Source organism: Stomoxys calcitrans, chromosome 3 (genome assembly GCF_963082655.1).
Source record: "Stomoxys calcitrans chromosome 3, idStoCalc2.1, whole genome shotgun sequence".
Classification (NCBI taxonomy): Eukaryota; Metazoa; Arthropoda; class Insecta; order Diptera; family Muscidae; genus Stomoxys; species Stomoxys calcitrans.
Genome location: NC_081554.1, coordinates 179,879,817 through 179,903,032, shown reverse-complemented (window position 1 = coordinate 179,903,032; position 23,216 = coordinate 179,879,817). Strand labels below are relative to the sequence as shown.

The following is a 23,216-nucleotide window of genomic DNA, read 5'->3' as shown; positions in this document are numbered from 1 at the left end:
TATTGGTTTGTGTCTGAAAGATTTTTCTTGCAGTGTAAACGCCCCATTTATAACGACCTTTATTAATTTGTTTAATTTATAGTAGAAATAAGAAAACCTTACAAACTATTGGACAAAAATTTAATAATTTGATAAAAATCCTATAAAAAATTAACCCCCACTGTTAAAAAAAAAAATTTAATAAGGTTGTATGCTAGAAAAATTAATTTTAATACAATAAAAAGAAAATATTAAAATAAACAATTTGATGCAATTTGTTTTATATAAAATATTAATTTTAAATATTTCCTCAAAATACCTTCGTATTATTTTTAGGGTCAATTAAAGTAGAAATATTAAATAAAAACAATATAATGCTTGTGAAAAAATAACTGCATAACGGCCGAAAATTTTTACATATACAAAATAACGAATTTTTTCGCTTGCAATTTTATCATCATTTTATAAGCTTTTTATATAAACAATAAAAACAAAATATACACAAAACAAATTAGCAATAAAAAGAATTATAATATTGAAGAAAAAAATAATATAAAATAGTTTTTTAAGAATATGCTGAAATTATTTTAAAAACACAAAAGAAAAAATAAATCAAAATAAGATTTTCAATAACAGCCAAAGGTTTTCACCCAATTTAGTTGCTAAGAAGAAAAACAAAACGCCATTTTAAAGAATTATATCTATGATTATGTCCCCAGCAAAATCCCTTTTATTAAAATCTCAAATTTAAAAAGTATAGATAAACAAATATCTCATATTTAGTTTAGATTAAAATCTAGAGTTTTAAGTATTCAAATCTTATTTATATCTCAAGTTAACTAGAAAATTCCAACTTCAAATCCCAGCATATTGTAACATATGATTGAAAACCTACAGACATATTTGAAGTATACATGATAATATTTATAGAGAATACACTTAGCGAAATGAGAAGATGAAGAAAAATACCTGTTTATGACATTTTGAAGTAAGTGTTTCATGTTATTTAAGTGCATAAGAAAATAAATTATTAAAAAACAAAACAAGTTCATGTTGTTTTAGTAAAACATACCATTATGTTAATAAAAGCAAAAATAATAATAAAAGAAACCACTAAGGAAAGGCAGAAGTCGGGCGGAGCCGACTAAATAATACCCTACACCTACCCTACAATTATAAATTCGGGCAATATATATGCATATGAGAGCTATATCTAAATCTGAACCGACTTTTAAACAGATCGGTTACAAATTGTGTCTTTTGCAGCCTTATAAGTGTAAATCAGGCGATACATATATATTGGAGATATATCCAAATCTGAACCGATTTTGGTGATATCTCGCAGATATGCTAAGATCAGTAGCAAAACCATCCGTGTCAAATTTTATGCAGATCAGTTGAAAATTGTAGCTACAACGGCCATTTAAGTGCAAATCGGGCGATACATATATATGGGAGCTATATCTAAATCCGAACCGATGTTGATGAAATTTAGCAGATATTTCAAAATCAGTAACAAAACAGTCCGTGGCAAATTTTGTGCAGATCGGTTGAGAATTGTAGCTACTACGGCTATTTAAGTGCAAATCGGGCGATACATATATATGGGAGCTATATCTAAATCTGAACCGATGTTGATGAAATTTTTCAGATATGTTAAGATTAGCAAGAAAACAATCCAAATCGAATTTTGTGCAGATCGGTTGAAAATTGTAGTTACTACGGCAATTTAAGTGCAAATCGGGCGATACATATATATGGGAGCTATATCTATATCTGAACCGATTTTTACCAAAATCAATGGCGTTCATCCTTGGGCCAAAAAAGTGAAATGTGCAAAATTTCGTTATGATTGGACAACAAATACGACCCGCACTTTGATTACAAGAATACATGGACTCACAGAGGGACATGGGTAAATCGAATCAGGAAGTGATTCTGAGTCGATCGGTATACTTATCAATGGGTCTAGCGCTTGCACAAACTTATAATACCCTCTACCACAGTGGTGGTGTAGGGTATAAAAAGTAAAAAAAATTGGCTGGGCCGATTCGTGTCAGGTGCCACATTCTTTCAAGAAGCCAAATCGGGCGATTTGTTTCTACGGGGGCTCAATTCAGTGTAGCCGTAAGCACAACAATACAACAGAAGCCAATGGGTTACGAGCTAAACTTTCTATGGTCGGCTGCAAGAGGCTGTACCAAATGTCGACAGATATGCCTTTTAAAGGCTCTGGAAGTCAAAACGGCCTTTTGACAGTTGTTCGGGTGTAATGTCGAAGTCAGTACTAAGCTTAAGCTAGCGAATCCACTAGATTGGTAAGTAAAACAGACCAAATAATCAGATTTCAAGCTACTATACTTTCTAGGCAGATTAAAAAAGATGGTCTCACGCAAACAGCTGTTAACAACCCGCCAGGTTTGACGGTATTAAGATGCCAGATTATTGTTTGTATTCTCTTTTTTATTATCCTCTTTCCGGCATATTCTCTGCTTATGTACGCACACGTATACACGCAAGCACACAAATTTCTTTGTGTGTTGGCAAAATGGCGGATTGCACATGATTTGTGGTTGTTGTACAAATGATACCACCTTTAATTGTTTCGCCATGCTATACTTTGTGGCATACACCAACAAACTCGTATATTTTTACCGGTATTCATAAAACTTAATGTAGTTTCGAAGTAGGTTTCTTTAACCGATTTTGTTTATAGAACTCTCAAAAAAACCTATTTTAGGGCTTCATTAAGTTTTTGTGAACATGGCCATTAATATGTTAAGTGGATAGAAAAAATTTGCACCTTTTATGGCTGGTCTATGTTTGTTTTTCACCGTTGAAAACTCATGATTTGCTACAAGTGTAAACAAGATTGCAGTACCTTGTGTCTCTAAACATTTACCAGCATGATGATAGAGAACTGTACGAGTAATAACTCTGATATTATGATAAATACACATAATGTCCAAATTAGGGTTATTTAACTTAAGGGAATTATCAGTATTTGCTTGTAAATCGATTTGGTATTGATAAAAAAATAATTATTGTTGGAGCATGAATTAATTTATAATTTTATTTTTTCCATATGTTAAGGTACTTGATTTGCACCAGCATGCTGGTATAGAGTTTAAGTATTTGAGTTTGAACGATAAATGCACATATATGTCTTTGGAGGTATTGATTTAAGCTTCCATGAATCCCATCCCTGGTAGAAATAATAGGTCTGTTCGCGTACTTTTTCACTAGAAAAAATTGCCAGTATAAATTTGCGGGAGAGTAAGAACATCCTTTAATCCTTTTTTGTGTTTATTTGAATTAAACAGCTGGTTTTCAAAACAGAGCTGTTCGATGCTGCGAACCAGAGCTGCTGGAAAAAAAACTCCAGTACCTTTAACAGTCACTCAATTACCAAGCTCTCAAAATTGTGATCGCTCTCACCCACTCTTCCATTCATTTCCAATAACAATTTGTGCAAATTTGCACAAAATTTTGAGTACGTGAACACTCTTAAGGCCGAAACAGATTGAGCGCGTTGGGGAGCGTCACGTAGAAAAATACAACTCTGCAGACAGATGGTAAAAAATCAACCACGATATATTCATTTACAGGTAGTCAAAATCAGGGATTAGTGCAACTCTGATTTTGTGTATGTTATGTTGTTGTTGTAGCAGTGTGTTGTGCACTGAGGCGACAGCCCTTGCCGATGAAGGACTTCATCGGGTCAATCCGGTACGTACAAACCGGCTGCCATGGGATTGGCACTACCTGGTAATAATATCATGGTACAACCTCAAAAATGTCAAGCTTTACGTTAAAGCTGTCAATTAGCAGATTGAAACACAAGGATTGTCCAATCCCGAAATATAAGAGGCAACCCTCGTATAGTACTAAAATAAAACACAACCACACGTGTGGCAGCACAGGATAACGCTCGTTTTCAATCATCGAGGCTGAACATTTTTTAGCATTTCCGCCATGGCGAAACAATTAAAGGTGGTCTCATTCGTACAACAACCACAAATCATATGGAGCAATCCGCCACCTTGTCATCAAAGTGATTAGTGATTAAGTGTGTTTATTTGAGTCTTCTTCTTTTTCGATTACATTTGAAATGACTTATCGATTACGTTTAAAATAACATTTAGAACTATTATTGTCTCGTTCTAATACACGATGAATGAATAATGGCTACGTGCTTGACAGTGAAATGTATACATATGGATACGAATATCAAAATAAAATGGAATATGAAAAAGGCTTGCTCTCGGCCTTTACTGTTACGTACAGAGCAAAGAGAGTCTGTTAAAATAATAATTTACTTTACTTATAACTAGATAACAAATACAACGAAATAACAATTTCTGTTAAAACCGTAACTAACAGAATGAAATGGACTAGCCCTTTAATTAATGGAAATGTAAATATCACAGTTGCGTATGTATATATACATGTGTGTAAATAGCGTATTCATTAGCACGTTTTATATATGGGTTGTAGTGTTAAGACGGTGGTTAAACGAATTGAGCAAGCTCATTGTAAGTATTTAAAATACATTTAGATATAAATATACACGTATAACTAAAATAATTTAATATTCCTAGATATTTTTCTTCTCTTCTCTCATCCACGGTGTGATCCTATTATTGTTTTCTTGAAAAATTCAGGAGTGTCGAGGCGGGCTGAAGCGTTGTCATTGTTTTCATTTATTATTGCAACAGGAGAAAGGTAAGCTGAATCAGCCCATGTTGAATTTTCCTCCAATTCATAAATTTCTCTCATTAGGTCATTCTCATGTTCGGCTAACCCTTGAATAAACTTTTCTTGAAGCTTGAAACCATACGCACATAGTGGTTCAATGCCAGATTTATCATAAATGTAAGTGTTAGCATATCTTTTAGTGCGATTTACATAAAATTTATTTACACATTTCCTCAGGATTTTCCTCTCAAATATTTCCAACTCCTTTGCCACAGTAGGGGAAATTGTGAACCAGATTTGGAAACCATAGGCGAGTACCGGTCTTATAGCCACCTTATACAACAGTAACTTTGTAGACTGAGGTAAGTATTTACTGTTTAGGATATAAGAAAAAGAACCTAAAATTCTCTTCGCCTTTTGTAGAACTTCTCTGGCATGCAAGTTGAACTTCAACATCTTGTCAAATGTCACTCCGAGGTATTTTATTCTGGACTCAACAGGAATCGTGACACTATTAAGGGTAAGGTTAAGTGTTTTACTCTGGGGTACCACATATCTTGGACATTTACCAGAGGCGTTCCTAATGCATATTGCTCGGGATTTGGTTGCGTTTATTTTAATGCCCCAAGTATTATAATACTCATTAATGAGTCCGAGGTGTACCGATGCTTTTCCAAGAGCAATTTCAGGGGATTTGTCATGGGCATAAATAAGACAATCATCCGCGTATAAAATTGCCTGTGAGTCCTGTGATGTGTGTGGGAAGTCATGTAAAAATATATTAAAAAGATATGGTGCCAATACACTTCCTTGTGGGACGCCACTACCAACGGCCCCAAAGGCGGACGTTGTACCCTGTATGTCTACACAAAATCTTCTGTTTGTGAAGTAACTAGCCAATATTTTCACAATGTATGGATCAGTGTCCAACTGGACAAGCTTATAGATGATACCTGGGTGATAAACTGAGTCAAAAGCCTTTTCTATGTCGAGTGATATAGCAACAGTGCAGCATTGGTTACGCAGATTGACGATGATATCGTTGTGGAATTTCAATAGTGCATGCTGGGTGGAATGGGTTTTCCTGAAGCCAAACTGGTATTGTGGTATAGGTTCAATAAGATAACCATTTTCAACTTTTTCCCTTAGGACGTTTTCAAACACTTTCCCAATGTTGGACAGAAGGGAAATCGGACGATAATCGGATGGGGTCTTGCAGTCAGGCTTCTTCTTGATAGGGAGTATCTTTGCAACTTTCCAATCTGAAGGAAAGTATCCGTTATTGATGCAATGATTAAAAATAAATGTGAACAGATTTATAGTTGAGTCGGGAAGTTTTTTCAATAGAAAGTTAGAAACTCCATCTAAGCCACTTGATTTCTTATTATTTGTACGTTGGATAATGTCCCTGATCTTTCCAGGGTTCGTGAAATGGAAATTATCATGATTATGCAACGCATTGAACTCATCACTAAATGTATAAATATGGAGAGGAGTAACATTTATACAATTATCTATTCTCAGCTGCAAATCAGCAACTGGATTATGAGGTAGTCTTTGGCGAAATGTCTCTGAGTAGAATTCTTGGAAGTGGCGTGTGATATCGGAACTATTGGTGAGTATGTTGTCGTTCTGGATGATTTGTTGGCAGAACGGTGATTTAACTTTACCAGTTATTTGATAGATTTGTTTAAAAGCGGATGGACCAGGTTTAATATTCTGCAACCTTTTATTGAAATGATTCGCTTGCTCAATGTTGACTGATTCTTTGATAATAATTTTTATCAGTTGTATCTGCTTAGACAATACAGTATATTCACTACTTATTCGGTTTCCCGTCATCAAACTGATCGTCGTTTTGCCAACACACACAAAGAAATTTGTGTGCGTGTGTGTGTATATACGTGTGCGTACAGAGCAAAGAATATGCGAGAAAGAAGATAACAACAAAGATAATGCGAACAAAAAACCGGCAACTTAATACCGTCAAAGCTAACCGGCTGACTCACGCAAACAGCTGTTAACAACCGGCCAGGTTGTACGGTATTAAGATGTCAGATTTTTGTTTGCATTCTCTTTTTTGTTATCTTCTTTCCGGCATATTCTCTGCTCATGCACGCACACGTATACACACAAATTTGTTTGCGTGTGTTGGGAAAACGAGGATCAGTTGTTCGTTTGAGACCACCTGTTAACAGCTGTTCGCTTGAGACCTCCTTTTTTTTATCCGCATTGGCTGTGTACCTGTGAGCGAATCTAATTTTTGCATACCCCCTGATTTTGAACCCAGGAACCCGAATATGAAGTCCGTTTTTGGGGCTTGGGTCCGTGGACCCCCCTAGGGGTTCCAAAAAACTTTGGAAGGCGAATAGTTTTATTTAAATTACTTTTGCTATTTCACCCTGTTGGACATGTGGAGGAGTAGAAAACGTCAAACCCTGGCGAAGGCCGGCAAAATTTTCCACTTTTGAAAGGCAAATAGAGTTTTATTTAAAATAATAATAACAATTTCGTAAATTTTCCAAATAGGGCGTCCAAATTCTCTAGATCTCATAGGTCCTTCCCGGGCGAAAGTATTGGATATTAGATAATCGTAATCTACTAATCAATACCTTTCATTTGATACCCATATTGCATAGGTTGCACAATTTTCCCCCAATATGTGGGTGTTTTTGGCCCCTAGGGGGGGTCCACGAGCCCGTGCCCCAAAAACGGACTTCATATTCGGGTTCCTGGGGTCAAAGTTAGGGATATGCAAAAAATTAGATTTTTTTTGCGAACTACCCCGTAAAATTCAGTTTTGCCACGAACTTAATACCCACCTTTAATGTAAAAGTTATTAAAACAGCTGATAATAGTTTGAAAAGGGGGGGGGGGGGGGGGTAGGAGGAGGAGAGAGAGATTGCGAAATACATAACTGACGTCTATAGTTGCTTTGGGCAAAAAAGCAAAAACAACAAGCAGGGAATAGTTATAACAAAACAAAACAAAAAAAATATCTTGAAGATACACTTGATTGGACGGAGTAAAAGGGTCAATGGTTTTATAAACATTATTAAGTAGCAAGCACATCAATGAAGAGGGTGTGATGGTGTCCAGATGGTGACGGTTAGTCACAGACCCAACGGCCAACATTCGTATAAAGAACTTGAGGAAAGAGGAGATAGTTGCTAAGCTCAACGAAATTAAGAAGAAATTAAATAATTGTATACTAAAAGAAAAGTAAATAACATCGAACAGTAGTATTATCGGGTATATTTATTTGCTAACAGATTAGTGATTAGATTTGAATTATCACATAATTTTTAATTGCAAATCTTCAAGAGGAGTCGAGTTAACAATAGCGGAGAAAACAACTTTTGCAATAACAGTTGTAAGGCAACCACCGCAGTGGACGGTCGATAAACGAAAAATTTAAAAATCCCATATTTAATATCTCATAATGGTGACTGTAACCGATATTGATATGTAAGTTTGTGTCTATGTGTGTGTTTAACAAAGAAACGTCATTAAGTAGCTCCACTCTCTCTTAATTGAAATCTCAGTCAAGTTCTCTCTCTCGCGTTTGATGCACTCTGCTTCTCTTTAAATACGCAAAGCCCCGCACAATTAGGCAACAATTGTTGCGGTTCATTGCTTTATTGTTTTTATTAGCTTAAGTAGAGCTTATACTAAACTCAGTGTAGTCAGTAGTATGTCATTTATTCTTTTGTCTGTCGTCTAGTGATTTTCATGTGATTTCGTGTGTTTTTGTTTTTGTTTGTGAACTATGTCAAAGGATAATTTTTTAATGCAATGGCTGCAACAATCTTATTCCAGTGATGGCTCTCATGTGGCTGAACCTATACCCAAAAATATATTGGAGGATAAATCCATATTTCCAGACTTCAAATCGGGCCCCCTTAAGGCCTATCGCGAGAAAAGTTCATTCTGTCACAAACGCATGAATGTCTTGTTGGAAGGTGAAGATCATATACGGCTAAAGGTAAGTTTGAACTGTTTCAACCATCCAACAGTTATTTTGAATTCAACCAGAACAAAGTCCATTTTGTCCAGTGGCTATTAGTAAATTTGTTGTTTGAGTGGGTATACATTTTTGATTTTAGCACATTATCTTGTTCCCACCATGACTTGGCATTGTGAATTGCTTATAGTTTGTGTGTATTGTGAATTTGCCGATTAGATTTATAATGAATTATTCAGTTTACTCTTTTCCTGACCTCCACACTGGTGTTTGGCTAGTCGTAATATCCAAGAAAATGATTTATAGCTTTCTCGCCCCTATTCAAATGATGCGAGGGTAGATACAAAAGTGACAACAATAGGCTAGAAGTAGAAACCATTGATGTAGTGCTTATTTTGAGCAAGTGGGCTGAAAGCTGAGGTCAGGTTAGGTTGAAAACCGGGTGTAGCTATTAATCTGCCCCATGCCATTATAGACATACACCTAAGCCAGTAACCGGCTTGTTGTGTGCTCTAGAAAAAACAAGTAAAAGCGTGCTAAGTTCGGCCATCCCGAATCTTATATACCCTCCACCATGGATAGATATTAGAAAAGATTTCTCTCTGCTATTAGAGCGATATCAAGATATGGTCCGGTTTGGACCACAATTAAATTTTATGTTGGAGTCCTGTGTAAAATGTCAGCCAATTCGAATAAGAATTGCGCTCTTTGGGGGCTCAAGAAGTAAAATAGAGAGATCGGTTTATATGGGAGCTGTATCGGGCTATAGACCGATTCAGACCATAATAAACACGTATGTTGATGGTCATGAGAGAATCCGTCGTACAAAATTTCAGGCAAATCGCATAATAATTGCGACCTTTAGAGGATCAAGAAGTCAAAAACCCAGATCGGTTTATATGGCAGCTATATCAGTTTATGAACCGATTTGAGCCTTATTTGACACAGTTGTTGAAAGTAAGAATAAAATACGTCATGCGAAATTTCAGCCAATTCGGATAGGAATTGCGCCCTCTAGAGGCTCAAGAAGTCAAGACCCAAAATGGGTTTATAATGCAGCTATATCAGTTTATGGACCGATTTGAACCATACTTGGCAAAGTTGTTGGATATCATAACAAAACACGTCGTTTATATGACAGCTGTATCAGGTTATATACCGATTTGAACCATACTTGGCACAGTTGTTGGATATCATATCATGTTGGATATCATAAGATATTGGTTATCATAACAAAACACTTCGCGTAAAATTTCATTCCAATCGGATAAGAATTGCGCCCTCTAAAGGCTCAAGAAGTAAAGACCCAAGATCGGTTTATATGGCAGCTATATCAGCTTATGGACCGATTTGAACCATACTTGGCAAAGTTGTTGGATATCATAACAAAACACTTCGCGCAATATTTCATTCCAATCGAATAAGAATTACGCACTCTAGAGGCTCAAGAAGTAAAGACCCAAGATCGGTTTATATGGCAGCTATATCAAAACATGGACCGATATGGCCCAATTGCAATACCAACCGACCTACACTAATAAGAAGTATTTGTGCAAAATTTTCAGTGGCTAGCTTTACTCCTTCGGAAGTTAGCGTGCTTTCGACAGACAGACGGACGGACGGACATGGCTAGATCGACATAAAATGTCACGACGATCAAGAATATATATACTTTATGGGGTCTCAGACGAATATTTCGAGTAGTTCCAAACAGAATGACGAAATTAGTATATCCCCCATCCTATGGTGGAGGGTATACAAATTATGTTAAGAATTCCGTGCTATTTACAAAATCCTCAATTGTTTTCCATACTACTCTCCTAAGTTGGTTTATGTCTGGTATAGTGTCCTCTCGTAAGTCCGGTGTCTGTTAGCCGCGAAAGCCGATCAATGACATAGGAAATGCTCCAACGTCTCATCATCTTCCCCACATGCTATCACTTGCCGTAATGATTTTTATACCCTACACCACTACTGTTGTTGTTGTTGTTGAAGCAGTGTGTTGTACACTGAGGCGGCAGCCCTTGCCGATGAAGGACTTCATCGGGTCAATCCGGTACGTACAACCGGCTGCCATGGGATTGCACCACTACTGTGGTACAGGGTTGTTGTTGTTGTTGTAACAGTGTGTTGTACACTGAGGCGGCAGCCCTTGCCGATGAGGACTACATCGGGTCAATCCGGTACGTACAACCGGCTGCCGTGTCGAACTTTGGATACTCGCCACCATGGATATATTAATCATCCTATTATACCCTACACCACTACTGAGGTACGGGGTATTATAACTTAGTGAATTTGTTTGTGAATGATGTGATGGATGGTTTCCACTCCCAGAAAGCAGAGAAAGTTGGGAACCACAACTTTGAGATAGTCAGTAACTTTATCTACCTCGGCACCGCCGTAACCGAAACGAATGACACCAGTTTTGAGATTAAGCGAAGAACAATACTGGCAAACAGATGCTACTTTGGTCTAAGTAAGCAGTTTAGAAACAAGGCCACCTCTCGACAGACGAAGATTACACTATAGAAGACATTGATGCTACCGTGCTGTTATATGGTTCTGAAGCATGGGTGAAAGCAGATGAGGCAGTACTTGGAGTATTTGAGAGAAAGATTCTTCGTAAAATATATGGACCAGTTTGCGATAACGGCGAATATAGGCGACGTATGAACCACGAGATGTATGAGCTGTATGAGGACGATAGCATAGTTACACGCATCAAAATACAATGAATAATATTCAGAGCTGTCAGAATGCCGCCCTCCGAACTGCGACGGGCTGTCTCCTCAATTCTCATGTGGACCACCTCCATCAGGAGACAAAGATCCTACCAGTGCGAAGACATAACTACATGCTGTCTAAGCAATACTTTTGGGCTGTTATCGCAGAAACCATCCAAATCATCATCTTGTGGATAGATACCCACCGCCCAGAAGCCTTAAGGTAGATCTACACGATCTAAAGCATGAGGTTCAGCGCTACAAGAGAGAACCTCTAGATTAAGCGGCATATCAAGCGGGTCTGAACAACATTCATGCAGACACGGTAGCAGACGCGGCAATTGGCTACCGGGTGAATGTAGTCCTTGGAGAACGACCGCCACCCATTGCACCCGAAGAAATCGACCTCCCCCGGCAAACCAGAGTGGTTCTGGCTCAATTACGTTCCGGCAGATGCAGCCGCCTCAATTCCCACAGAGCTAGGATTGATGCCGACGTGCAAGATGTATGCCCCCTTTGTAACCAGGGACCACACCATACAAGTCACCTGTTTAACTGCCCGGCCAGACCCACTCGACTCAGACCCAGATCCCTGTGGACGCACCCCATCTTAGTCGCAGAGTTCCTGGGTCTTGACACTCAACAGAATCAAGCAGACGAAAGATAGAACACAATAAACTGCTACAACAACAACAACAACCAAAAGCCCGATGGAAAGATCAAATGGTGGGAGACACCTCGAAACTTGGTGTCAGAGATTTTAGAATGAGCGCAGAAGATCCACGTGCTTGGAACGCTATTCTGCGTTCGGTTAGTGGAACAAATATTCTGTCATAGACAATTAAAGTAAGTCAAGCTATTTATTACGCTTCACTACACCTTGGAACCTTGCAAGTATAGCCTCTCAAATTCGCCAAAGAAATGGTCATTGAACTATAAGAATGATTGGCAAATAAGCCCCTGCAGAAATATTGTTTTGGAAAATGCTGTATATTTATTGATTATAGTCAGTGGCTTTCATAGAAACCCAAATCCCAAGGTAAAGTTCATTTATGCACAAAATTTTTGTGTAGGTAACTTTAAGTTATTGGATTTGATAGCTTTCATATCACTCGGCTTACGTGGAATTGAAAGTTTTGAATTGGCCAATACAAAGTTCAAGTGCATTGGGTGATCTATCAATTTGTACTCGAGTAGGGAGTACATTCAAACTCATACATATGTATATTATTCAGCTAATCGTTAGAAATTATTTGTTTTTTGGATTACCTGAGTTTATTGGTATATGGGTATATGTATGTCATTCTGATAATTTTTCATTATCAAAATAAGGTATATTTCTTTTTTTTGGATTAAGACTTAGGTAAACATTTTCTCCTTTACTAATATTTGAATTTTCTTTTCCAGCACCGCATCTGGAATTTTATGGAAAAACATGCCGATTTCCAACGTGAACCTGAAACACCTTCGCTGGAACGTCAACGTCAATTGGCCAATAAGCGCCAGCATATTTTGTATCACCAAAACTTTTATGGTCTGGCCGAATACATTTCAAACCCCCGTCTGTCTTTGGCTGCCGCCCAGGCTATGTTCAGTTATGAATTCAGTTTTTCGGTGAAATACTCTCTCTCCAATGGCATGTTCCCAAGCACAATCTTGACTTTGGGCACAGAGCGTTTGGGTCATTACGCCAGCAAAATACAAAATGGTGAAATTGTGGGCGCTTTTGCTTTGACGGAATTTTCTCACGGTACCAATGCACGGGGAATGCGTACCAGAGCCACCTATGACAATAAGACCAAAGAGTTTATTATACATACACCTGATTTTGAGGCTGCCAAATGTTGGGTGGGAAATCTGGGCAAAACTTGTACACATGCAGTGGTCTATGCCCAACTGTATGTGCCAGATGATACCTATGTGGGTTTGTGTGCTTTCTTGGTGCCCATACGCGATGAAAGAACTTTGCTAGCCTTCCCCGGAGTCACAGTGGGTGATTTGGGTGAGAAGATTGGTTTGAATGGCATCGATAATGGGTAAGTAGGTTGGGTATAATTTCAATGTAGCAGTAACTAATGTCTTCTTGTCTTAAGTTTTGTCATGTTCAACAATTATCGCATTCCCAAGGATAATTTGCTTTCGAAAACTGGAGACATTGATGAACAAGGCAACTATAGCAGTCCCATTAAAGATGATCGCAAGCGTTTAGGTGCTTCTTTGGGTGCTCTCTCAGCTGGGCGCGTTAACATTTGCAACTTGGCTACTGTGGCTTTTACCAAAGCCATTACAATTGCCACCAGATATTCGGCGGCCCGCAGACAATTTGGTCCTGAGGATACCAATGAAGAATGGGCTGTCATTGAATATCAGTCTCAAGTAAGTTAATAAGTATTACAAGTAAAAGGGTGATAAGTTCGATCGGACAGAATCGTTGGAGGCCACCATTATGGATTCTGCTAAAAATGTCTACATACCAAATTTCTGCCAAATCAGGAAAAAATGTAAACTTCTAAGGGCTGTAGAAGGCTAATCGGAAGATCGATTTATATGGGAGCTATAGCAGTTTAGAGATCGATTTGGATAAAGCTTACCATGGATGTTGGAAATCATAACAAAACCCTATGGTCAAAATTTTATACAAAGCGGGTAATATTTGCGGCTTCCAAGGTATCAAGATGTAAAACCGAGAGATCGGTTTATATGGGAGCTATATCAAGTTATAGACCGATTTGGCCCATACATGGCACGATTGTTAGAAGTCGTAACAGAACACTACGTGCAAAATTTCATCCCAACGGTATTTCGAGATGTTCCAAACGTAGGAACGAGATTAGTATACCCCCTCCCCATTCTTTGGTGGTGGGTACAAAAATTGAGGCTAGAGGCTTAAGAAGTCAAATCAAAGAACCACTTTATAAAGGGGCTATATCCAACACGGAACGGATACACCTTAACTCGACCGCTATTGTGATTTGGACTGACGTGATGAGATCGACTTAGGTAGTCAACACGATCAAACATATATACTTTATAGGCTCTTATATCAATAATTCGAAGGTTTTCTAAATGCAAGATCAAAAAACGCTTCCCATTTTACTTCTGCAAATGCAGACTTGCCCATGAACATTCCATTAAGGAACTGGGGCAAACTTCTCACAAATCAATGAGTGCTGTACGATTCAATTTTAAGCTCAATGATAAGGGACCTCCTTTTTATGGCCAAGGCTGAACAGCTTGCCGCAGAGCGACACCTCTTTGGGGAGAAGTTTTTACAAGGAAAAGTACCTCACAAATGTCGCCAGAATTAGGAAGGGATAACCACTGCCGAAAAATTCTATGATGTTCCTGCCAGGATTCGAACTCAAACGTTCAGCGTCATAGGCGGACATGGTATTCTTTTCTCTCTATTAATTCTATTTCTTTTTTTTCCAGCAATATCGTCTTATACCTCATTTGGCCACAGCCTATGCCATGAAAATCTTTAGTTTGTGGTTGGGCATTGAAAATGTTGATATGACCACCCGCTCTTTCATGGGAGAGGATACCTCAAAGGTTGGCATGGAAATTCATGCTGTCTCCTCGGCTGCAAAACCCATTTGCACTTGGGCTGCTCGTGATGGCATACAAGAGTGCCGTGAAGCTTGTGGTGGTCATGGCTATTTGAAGTCTAGCGGTTTGGGTGATTTGCGCAACGACAACGATGCCAACTGCACTTATGAGGGCGAGAACAATACCTTAATTCAACAGGCCTCCAATTGGTTGGTAGGCTTAAGGCGTGGCAATGCTAATTTCGAGGATGTATCACCTTTGAAAACAGTTGCCTTTCTTAAGGATATGGATCAGATATTAAAACAAAAGGCTGAGGAGAAAAATGCCAAGGAGGTGTCTTGTCCTCATAGTAAGTTTTTTAATTCTTGCTTCTGTTATAGGAAATATTGAAATATTAATTTTTATTTGTTTTTAGATATCTTGAAAGCTCTCAATTGGTTGGTGGCCTATCAATTGGAAGAGACTGTCCAACGTGTGGAGGCCTTGAAGCGCCAAGGTTTGGATGGCTTCGAGACCCGCAACAACATGCAAGTCTTTAACGCCCAAACCCTGTCCATTGTCTTTGCTCAACGCACAATTTATGCCATCTTCCATAAATTTGTTATGGACCAACCTCAAAGCAATGAGAAGAATGTTTTGCTTAAAATTTTAGCCATGTACGGTTGCAGTTTAATTATCAAACATGGTGCCATTTTCTATCAAGGAGGTTATTTCCGTCAAAATGGTCAACTAAAATTGTATCATCAGGTAGTTTTGGATTTGTTGCCCGTTTTAAAGGACGAGGCAATTTCATTGGTTGATGCCATTGCCCCAACTGATTTCATTTTGAATTCTCCTCTCGGCATGAGCGATGGCAATGTAAGTTGTTGTTAAAACATATTTTTTCTTTTTATTTCTTTTTACTGTAATCTCCTTTGCATCTACAGATTTATCTGCATATACAACGTTCCGTTATGTCTGCTCCTGGTGTGTTTGAACGTCCAGAATGGTGGCGTGAGGTCACCTACAAAGACTACATTCCAAAGGCCAATTTGTAAGCAAACGAGTATGACTGACTGGCTCTCTAGAAAAAATAGAACAGAATTTGCTTTATCAGAAAATTTTCAAAGGAAAATTTTTATATTTAAGTTAAAATAAGTTTTAAAATATTTGTGATTTTTCCAATATTTCAACAAAGGTGGTGTTGTGCATTCAATATAGAAGATTTTTTGTTTTGTAACAATAGTTTTTGTACATTTTTTTTATATTTTTGTAGATACATTTATGTATAAATAAATTTTTAACTACAGTTTTGTAATTTTATATACAAACACAAATGGTATATAACATATGTGCGAATTCAATATCTTGGCTGGGAGTTTTATAATGTTTTTTAAAACAAAGGCAACGTCATAGACAACTAAAGAAAACTGAATAAATATCTTATCTTTCGTCTTACAAACTATAACAACATAACTTAGTTATTTTTCCCTTAAAATAAATTGGGCTGTTTCGTTTTTTTTTTGGTTTAGGTTTGCACGCTATTTACATGTAGTTTTGTTGAAGAGAAATATAATCACAGTTAGTTTTATAAAACGTCTTAATATCATATGGAATATACAAAGAATCAAAAACCGTTGCTAGGAAATCTCTCCGGATCCTGAATCAAAGAAATCTCCTTCCAAAATGTTGTTATTTTGATTGCTTTTACTGCTTGGTACATTGGTAGTGGTAGCCGGCGAGGTTTTCACAGTTTTATCTGTTGCTGGTCCTGTGACTGTTGGCGTTAGTAGTTTATCGATATTGGCTAAGGTGTGCTCGGTCTGTTCCAGCATAGGTATTTGTTGAGGTAAATCACTAGTGGCCCATAAGTATAAATCGAGGGTCTTTTCCGTACAATCGGCAATAAAACGCACAAAAGGTCGAATATCACCCTCATTGGCTATTTGGAGATACTGATAGTATTTGTGCCTGAAAGAATAAAAATAAAAAAGTGTTAGATAGGCAAAAATACTACTAAATTTTCCATGAACATGCTCAATGATAAGGGGGTCTTCTTTTTTTATGCCGAGCCTGAACGGCATGCCGCATAGCGACATTATTTGGTAGAGAAGTTTTAACATGGCAGGATATCTCACATAAATAGCCAGAACTAGTAAGGGCATAACCACCGCTGAAAATTTTTTCTGATGTTCATTCCGGGATTTGAATGCATACGTTCAGCGTCATAGACGGACATTTTTAATAAAGGCTTGGGGGAAGTTCTTCGTGTTAAGGCATCGTCCGCTCCACCTCAGTCAAATGTAACTGCTCTGGCCCGAGTGGCTGTCAAGACTAAAGTTGAATGTTTATGGTGGCTTGTTGTTCAGCTACTGCAGTCATCCATGTTGCTGGTATTCTTCGAACCATTACCAACCTCAGCTTACAGTCACGGCGATTTACACCCTCTCTGCTAATCCAACAACTATAAACGAAACATCGTCAAAGTCTAACATCTGGCTATATTAATCTATATAAACTGTTATCCTTGAACCTTGAAATGGTTGCTGTGGTCTAGGAAACGAAAGTGCATTGCCATAACAGACTTTGCAGCTGTAACAACTATTCGCTTTAATAATTCATCGATCAGTTAAATACAGTATGATCCATTCCCGCGACTCCTATGTAGTCTGGTTCACGAACCGGCATCGATTTATGATAATTCCTGGCCAAGGACTACAACAACATGATCCAACCTGGCCTGAGCTCACATTATTGTGACCTAGTCATCGCTGTCGGGTCAGACAACACCGAAAGTGAAATTTTTACGAGTACATTTGGCCAGTATGTGTATGCCCCCACCCAGTTATCTATCTGCTTTGGAGCGTTGCTCGTTGGCAAAAAATTGCATAGGGAGTCTTTAGCTTACCATGAACTCTTACCATTAAACTTAAACGTAAGTTCAGGTCTGATAAACAGTACGGCATCGCGATGAATTTTTACGCGGGCCACCTTTAGCTAATTACAGAGCTTCACCGTGTTTTACACAGAGTTCTGCCCTTGTACCTCAGACATATGAAGCACAGAGTCATTTACCACGCTTTCGTTTTGAGCACATTTACAGGTGGAGGTGCAACCTCTTATAGGCGAGGCAGCTCGTTCCGGTCTATACGACCGATGGCCGCGATAGCATGATGGCCATTGGTTATTTAAAGGCGCCAATAACACGCCTTGTCGTATTGAGCATCATAGGCTCTCAGTATTTACGCAAGAGTCGGAGCCTCTCGGCTTTTCACTGCGACCTTACTCCGTATTTAGCAGTCCACTATCTGCAACCTGTGGACGCACCCGGTAGCGCACAGCTAAGCTTCTTGTGATAGCGATGCACACCGCACAGATCGAAGCTCCAGGTTCCAGCCTGTGGTGCTCACAGCAATACCGTGCCGGTCCTGGTGACCTAGTGCCTCGAGCACGTCGTGAATGAATCACGACTAGGCAACTAGCCTAGCCTCCGATGAGCCACTGACCACGCGCTTTCATTTCAACCGCCAGTTCCCTCCAGTCGATGATGGAGCTTGTGCATTAGATGCTTGTCCTTCAGAAACAAATGCCATTTACCATGCTCCCACAGAGCTAGGATTGATGCCGACGTGCAAGATGTATGTCCCGATTGTAACCAGGGACCGCACGATACACGTTACCTGTTTAACTGCCCGGCACCCACCCACTCGACTCAGACCCAGATCCCTGTGGACGCACCTCATCTTAGTCGTAGAGTTCCTGGGTCTTGACACTCCACATAATCAAGCAGACGAAAGATAGAACACAATAAACTGCTACAATCACAACAACAATGCTCCCATGGTAGCCGGTTGTACATACCGGATTGATCCGATGGAGTTCTTCATCGGCAAGGGCTGCCGCCTCAGTGTACAACACACTGCTACAACAACAACAACCATACATTTGTTCCAAACACCTGTTCCCGCTTCCCGATGACCTAGTACCACGGACACGTTATGAGTGAATCACGTCCCGGTGACTAGCCTAGTCAAAGTTCTGCCCCTGACCCCCAGACACATGAGCTAGATAATCATTGACCACGCGTTCGTGTGTATTCCCACGTCCCGAATACTAAGTGTCTTGATCACGCCATGCGAGAACTAATCTCGGTAACCTAAATTCTAGCGTTCAGCCTAGTTTCACGCTGACATAGGAACCGCTGCAGTCCGATTCAAGTTTAAGCTTAATGATAAGAGGCCTCCATTTTATTGCTGGGTTCGTACGACACCTCTTTTAGGGAGACGTTTTTACATTTCATAGTACCTCACAAATTTCGCCAGCATTAGGAGGGGATAACCACCGATAAAAATTTTGTCTGATGTTCTCGCCAGGATTCGCAGGCGTTCAGTGTCATAGGCGGACATGCTAACCTTTGCGCTACGGTGGCCTCCTTAAGCCTCGGATGCCTGGAGGGAAAAAAAGTTGCTTACTATGTGGCCTGGAGAGAGGAAATCTCCTCAAAATGGTCAAAAATGTGCAAGGCATCCATGCGATGCTGATTTCGGGACAAAGTAAAGCGATTCATGGGGTATGCCCAATACCTTACTCGGTTTGAGCCGTTTACACTTGTACGTTAATAGTACAACGACGCAGATTGAGTTGGACTAAGCTTCTGCCCTTGGCTCGCGTGCGGTTGAGATTTATTGAGACATACAAGGCCCATCTGCTGGTCTTGTTTAGGGCAGTCAGACTGCGCTGGAAAATGAGAGAGTCAAAAACTTGAAGCCTCTGGAGTTTGGTTACTTGCGTTTCAGCTCGAGCCTACAGTCACGACACGAGTGATTGATTTCGGCAGCACTACGGAGATTTCATTCTTTGACGACTTGGACGTCAGGCAAAGCCTTTCTCTCAGGGAAGACAAAGTCTGACTTTAACGAAAGATAAAGTTTTCTTTTCAGAGAAGACCATTGCGGTATACCTGGAGGGATGAAGGCTGAACGTGATCACCAGGGCGGGACATTTACAATTCCGTCTGAGATCAGGCGACATTGAAAGCTCTGTATCAGGTCATGTAAGGTCGTGACCTGTTGAGAGTTGCAAAGAGCATCACTGGATCTTGTGGTGGGTTTCAGGCAGGATCTTGTGGTGGATTTGAGAGGGAATGAGGCTGCTCATGGGCTAAGCAGTTAGCCAATGATGGATTTGGCCCATGCTGTAGATCTAGTGAACCTATAGCAGTACAAGTATTTTAGTAGAATAGACGGCCCTAAGGCGGGGTATTGACTGGCCTATGCAATGCCAGATCGCTGATATTAGGCTGTACACAGAGAGTGTTAGACTTCTATAGGCTTTAAAAGTTAGCAAGCGGAAATATCCATTTTTGATGAACTTTTTGATAGTCACGAATTAAGGTGGAAGTACCTGGCCAAAAGGATTTGGCCAAACATGATAAATGATTTATCATACCTTTGTTGTTTTGGTATAATTACTGGTGGGTATCCAGCTCTCATCAGCAGTGTATTCATTAACAGTCTTGATGTTCTGCCATTGCCATCAATAAAAGGATGTATGTGCACCAATTTGTAATGGGCCAGAGCGGCATGTCTAAAAAGGAATGGCAAAAAGAATATATAAATAAAATATTGCTCTTGACAGTTATAGTAAATTTTTACCTACTTTATGGGATGTAGAGACAAAACTTGTTCAGAATTTAACCAATTTTCAAAATGCCCCATTAGTATGGACAAATCACCTGGGCCGGGAGGTATATGGCCACCCACATAAACCTGAGTGCGACGAAACTCACCACCTTCGATGGGATCAACATGACCCAGAACCCTACGATGGATTTCCATAATGTCCTTCAAATTGATTTCCATTCTGAAAATTTAAAAAAAAAAATATTTTTTATGCTTTGAAGATGATTTAGTATCATTACTTACTTGTTTACCAAACTGTCATTGATATATTTCATTGCCAAATCTAGGCCTAAAATTTCATTATGTTCATCTATAGATTTCCCATCGACAGCCATGCGCGTCTCAAGTATAGATCTAGTTTGTGCCAGCGTCATGGTATTGCCTTCAATGCCCACCGAATGATAGATATGTTGAAAATAAGCCTCCTTCTTAGCCCTTCTAAGAGCTGCGTTCGATTCATGTATACCCGAGAGGGCATCACGCTTACGATCTAATTCCAACAAACGTCGGTCGTCAATGGATTGCACAATAGCAGCTGTACGCTGGCGATGGGTTAAAGCTTCTGAGCAACTGGGGTTTATGGTCAAGGCCTGAAAAGAAAAAAAGGAGGAAATAATTAAAAAAAATAGGTCTCCGTTTGTTGGCAGCCCACTTACCTGAAAATAATACTGATCGGCCAACACTACATCTCTTTTCTCCAGATATTCGCCATATCTCAATAACACTTCCGGATGTTTGGGCGCCAGCGCATGTGCATGCTCATAGAGCCTTTGTGCCTTGTCTTCCTTACTCGCCTCCATCATGGTTTGTCCCAATTTTAGAGTGGCCAAGGCCTCTTTGATATTTGCTTCATCTTCATGCAACTGGGCGACAGCTGCCCCCATATTACCTTGAAATTCTTTAATGGCCTGTTGTCCTTCCTCAAACTCTCTCTCCCTTTCCTTGGAGTATATTGCAAAATCATCTCTGACTTGTAAATAATGAGCGGTGGGCAAATGTTGCAGTTGGCGATGATTGGCCTGCGTCCAAGGCGAATGATAATAGAAACAAGCAGCCAATACACCGGAGAGGAAGACCAGCAAATGATGATATGACAAATGTAAGACTAAGGAATTTCTTGGTCCAGTCGCTGTGGCCGCTGCAGCCACCACAAAATCACTAACTTCCATGGAGAATCTGGGTTGGGTGTCTAGACAAGCATTTGGCTTGTGGCCACCGTCCCGTATGGAATGACGCCTCTGTTTTGTCATGTTGGCCGTTTTTGGTTTTGTTTGCTTGCAGATGATGTGTAACACCTCACCACCTTTGCAGAGTAGGAAAATTTCAATAAAATTTCTACAAATAACTGCTCCCACTAAATATTATGCAATTATTTTGTAGATTTTCCATAATTATACGATATCTTCACCAAAAATTCTCGGAATCTTTACTTGGCGTTAAAATTTGCAATATCTGACGTGTATTCTTTATTTTATTATGGGAGAAAGCGAGCAAATGATAGACAGCTAAAAGAACAGCTGTTGTTTGTTTTGAGTATTTTGTTGTTGGTATTTAGCGATGACACGTGTATGGACAACATGTGTTAAACGATAGCTCGTGTTATCGAGAGGGTTGCCATTCTTTGGGGAATGCCAATTTAAGTGATTTTTCAGCGCATGATTCAGAGAGAATGAATAAAAGAAATGGTAGAAGGGCAACAGTTCAAATTTTAAGGTAAATAACCTCAACTTTGTTAGAAATGGCGTATTTAAATACAAATTGGAAGCAAAGGAGTAAAACATTCTTAATCCACAATGGTCGGATTATCATTCTCGAAACATATGTTACAGTCAGTGCAAAGCAAAAGTGTACCCTGTGCTATATTAGGGATGCGTCCAACATGACAGCATAAATGGCTTTTTTAGATAATCAAGTTCCTCTTTTATAAGCCATAAGACCCAACCAAAATCGGCACATCAAGACTTGTGTGGACGGTAGGGAAACATTTTTTGAAGTGAAGATGCAGGATGTGATTGGCTTCAAACAAGAGAACTTAGTTTTTTCTTGAACACGGGGTGAGGGGGGACAGGCACAAAGCCCCCCTTCCCAGCGTTCTGAAATAGCTGACTGGAGCAAACTTAAGGCACAAACGGAATGAGCGCGTTGAGTTTTGTTATTGAGTGTCGCGTCGGCAAAAATCTGCAAACAAATTCGACCAAAGCAACAACAAATGTCGACTTTGGCCCTTGTAACAGAGCGTCACACTTGAAGTAGTGTTTTTGGTCGTCAAAGTTAAAAATTGTTTAACTTTTGCGAATTGCTCTTTTTAACATTTGTTTGCAGACAGGATACACTTGCAGGTCATGCGAACAGCTGAGTAAAATTTCTTTATTTCGAAGGCTTCTTATCCATTCCATTCCTTCCTTCCTTCCTTTCCTTTCCTTTCCTTTTCCTTTCCTTTCCTTTCCTTTCCTTTCCTTTCCTTTCCTTTCCTTTCCTTTCCTTTCCTTTCCTTTCCTTTCCTTTCCTTTCCTTTCCTTTCCTTTCCTTTCCTTTCCTTTCCTTTCCTTTCCTTTCCTTTCCTTTCCTTTCCTTTCCTTTCCTTTCCTTTCCTTTCCTTTCCTTTCCTTTCCTTTCCTTTCCTTTCCTTTCCTTTCCTTT

General features: G+C 39.3%; 2 protein-coding genes across 2 annotated transcripts; one reads left to right on the top strand and one right to left on the bottom strand.

Moving 5' to 3' along the window:
* Nucleotides 1-8,223: 8,223 nt before the first annotated feature.
* LOC106083199 (peroxisomal acyl-coenzyme A oxidase 3) lies at nucleotides 8,224-16,140 on the top strand. The gene is made up of 6 exons (XM_013246085.2): nucleotides 8,224-8,662; nucleotides 12,775-13,403; nucleotides 13,461-13,743; nucleotides 14,800-15,265; nucleotides 15,332-15,774; nucleotides 15,843-16,140. Exons 1-6 carry the CDS (start codon nucleotides 8,447-8,449, stop codon nucleotides 15,951-15,953), a joined length of 2,148 nt encoding a protein of 715 aa, XP_013101539.2. The 5' UTR covers nucleotides 8,224-8,446; the 3' UTR covers nucleotides 15,954-16,140.
* Nucleotides 16,141-16,185: 45 nt separating this feature from the next.
* LOC106083200 (protein adenylyltransferase Fic) lies at nucleotides 16,186-22,084 on the bottom strand. Its single transcript, XM_013246087.2, has 5 exons — nucleotides 21,233-22,084; nucleotides 20,820-21,166; nucleotides 20,554-20,757; nucleotides 20,344-20,481; nucleotides 16,186-16,866 (listed from the first exon to the last, which is right to left on the bottom strand). Exons 1-5 carry the CDS (start codon nucleotides 21,824-21,826, stop codon nucleotides 16,536-16,538), a joined length of 1,614 nt encoding a protein of 537 aa, XP_013101541.2. The 5' UTR covers nucleotides 21,827-22,084; the 3' UTR covers nucleotides 16,186-16,535.
* Between the last annotated feature and the right edge of the window lie 1,132 nt (nucleotides 22,085-23,216).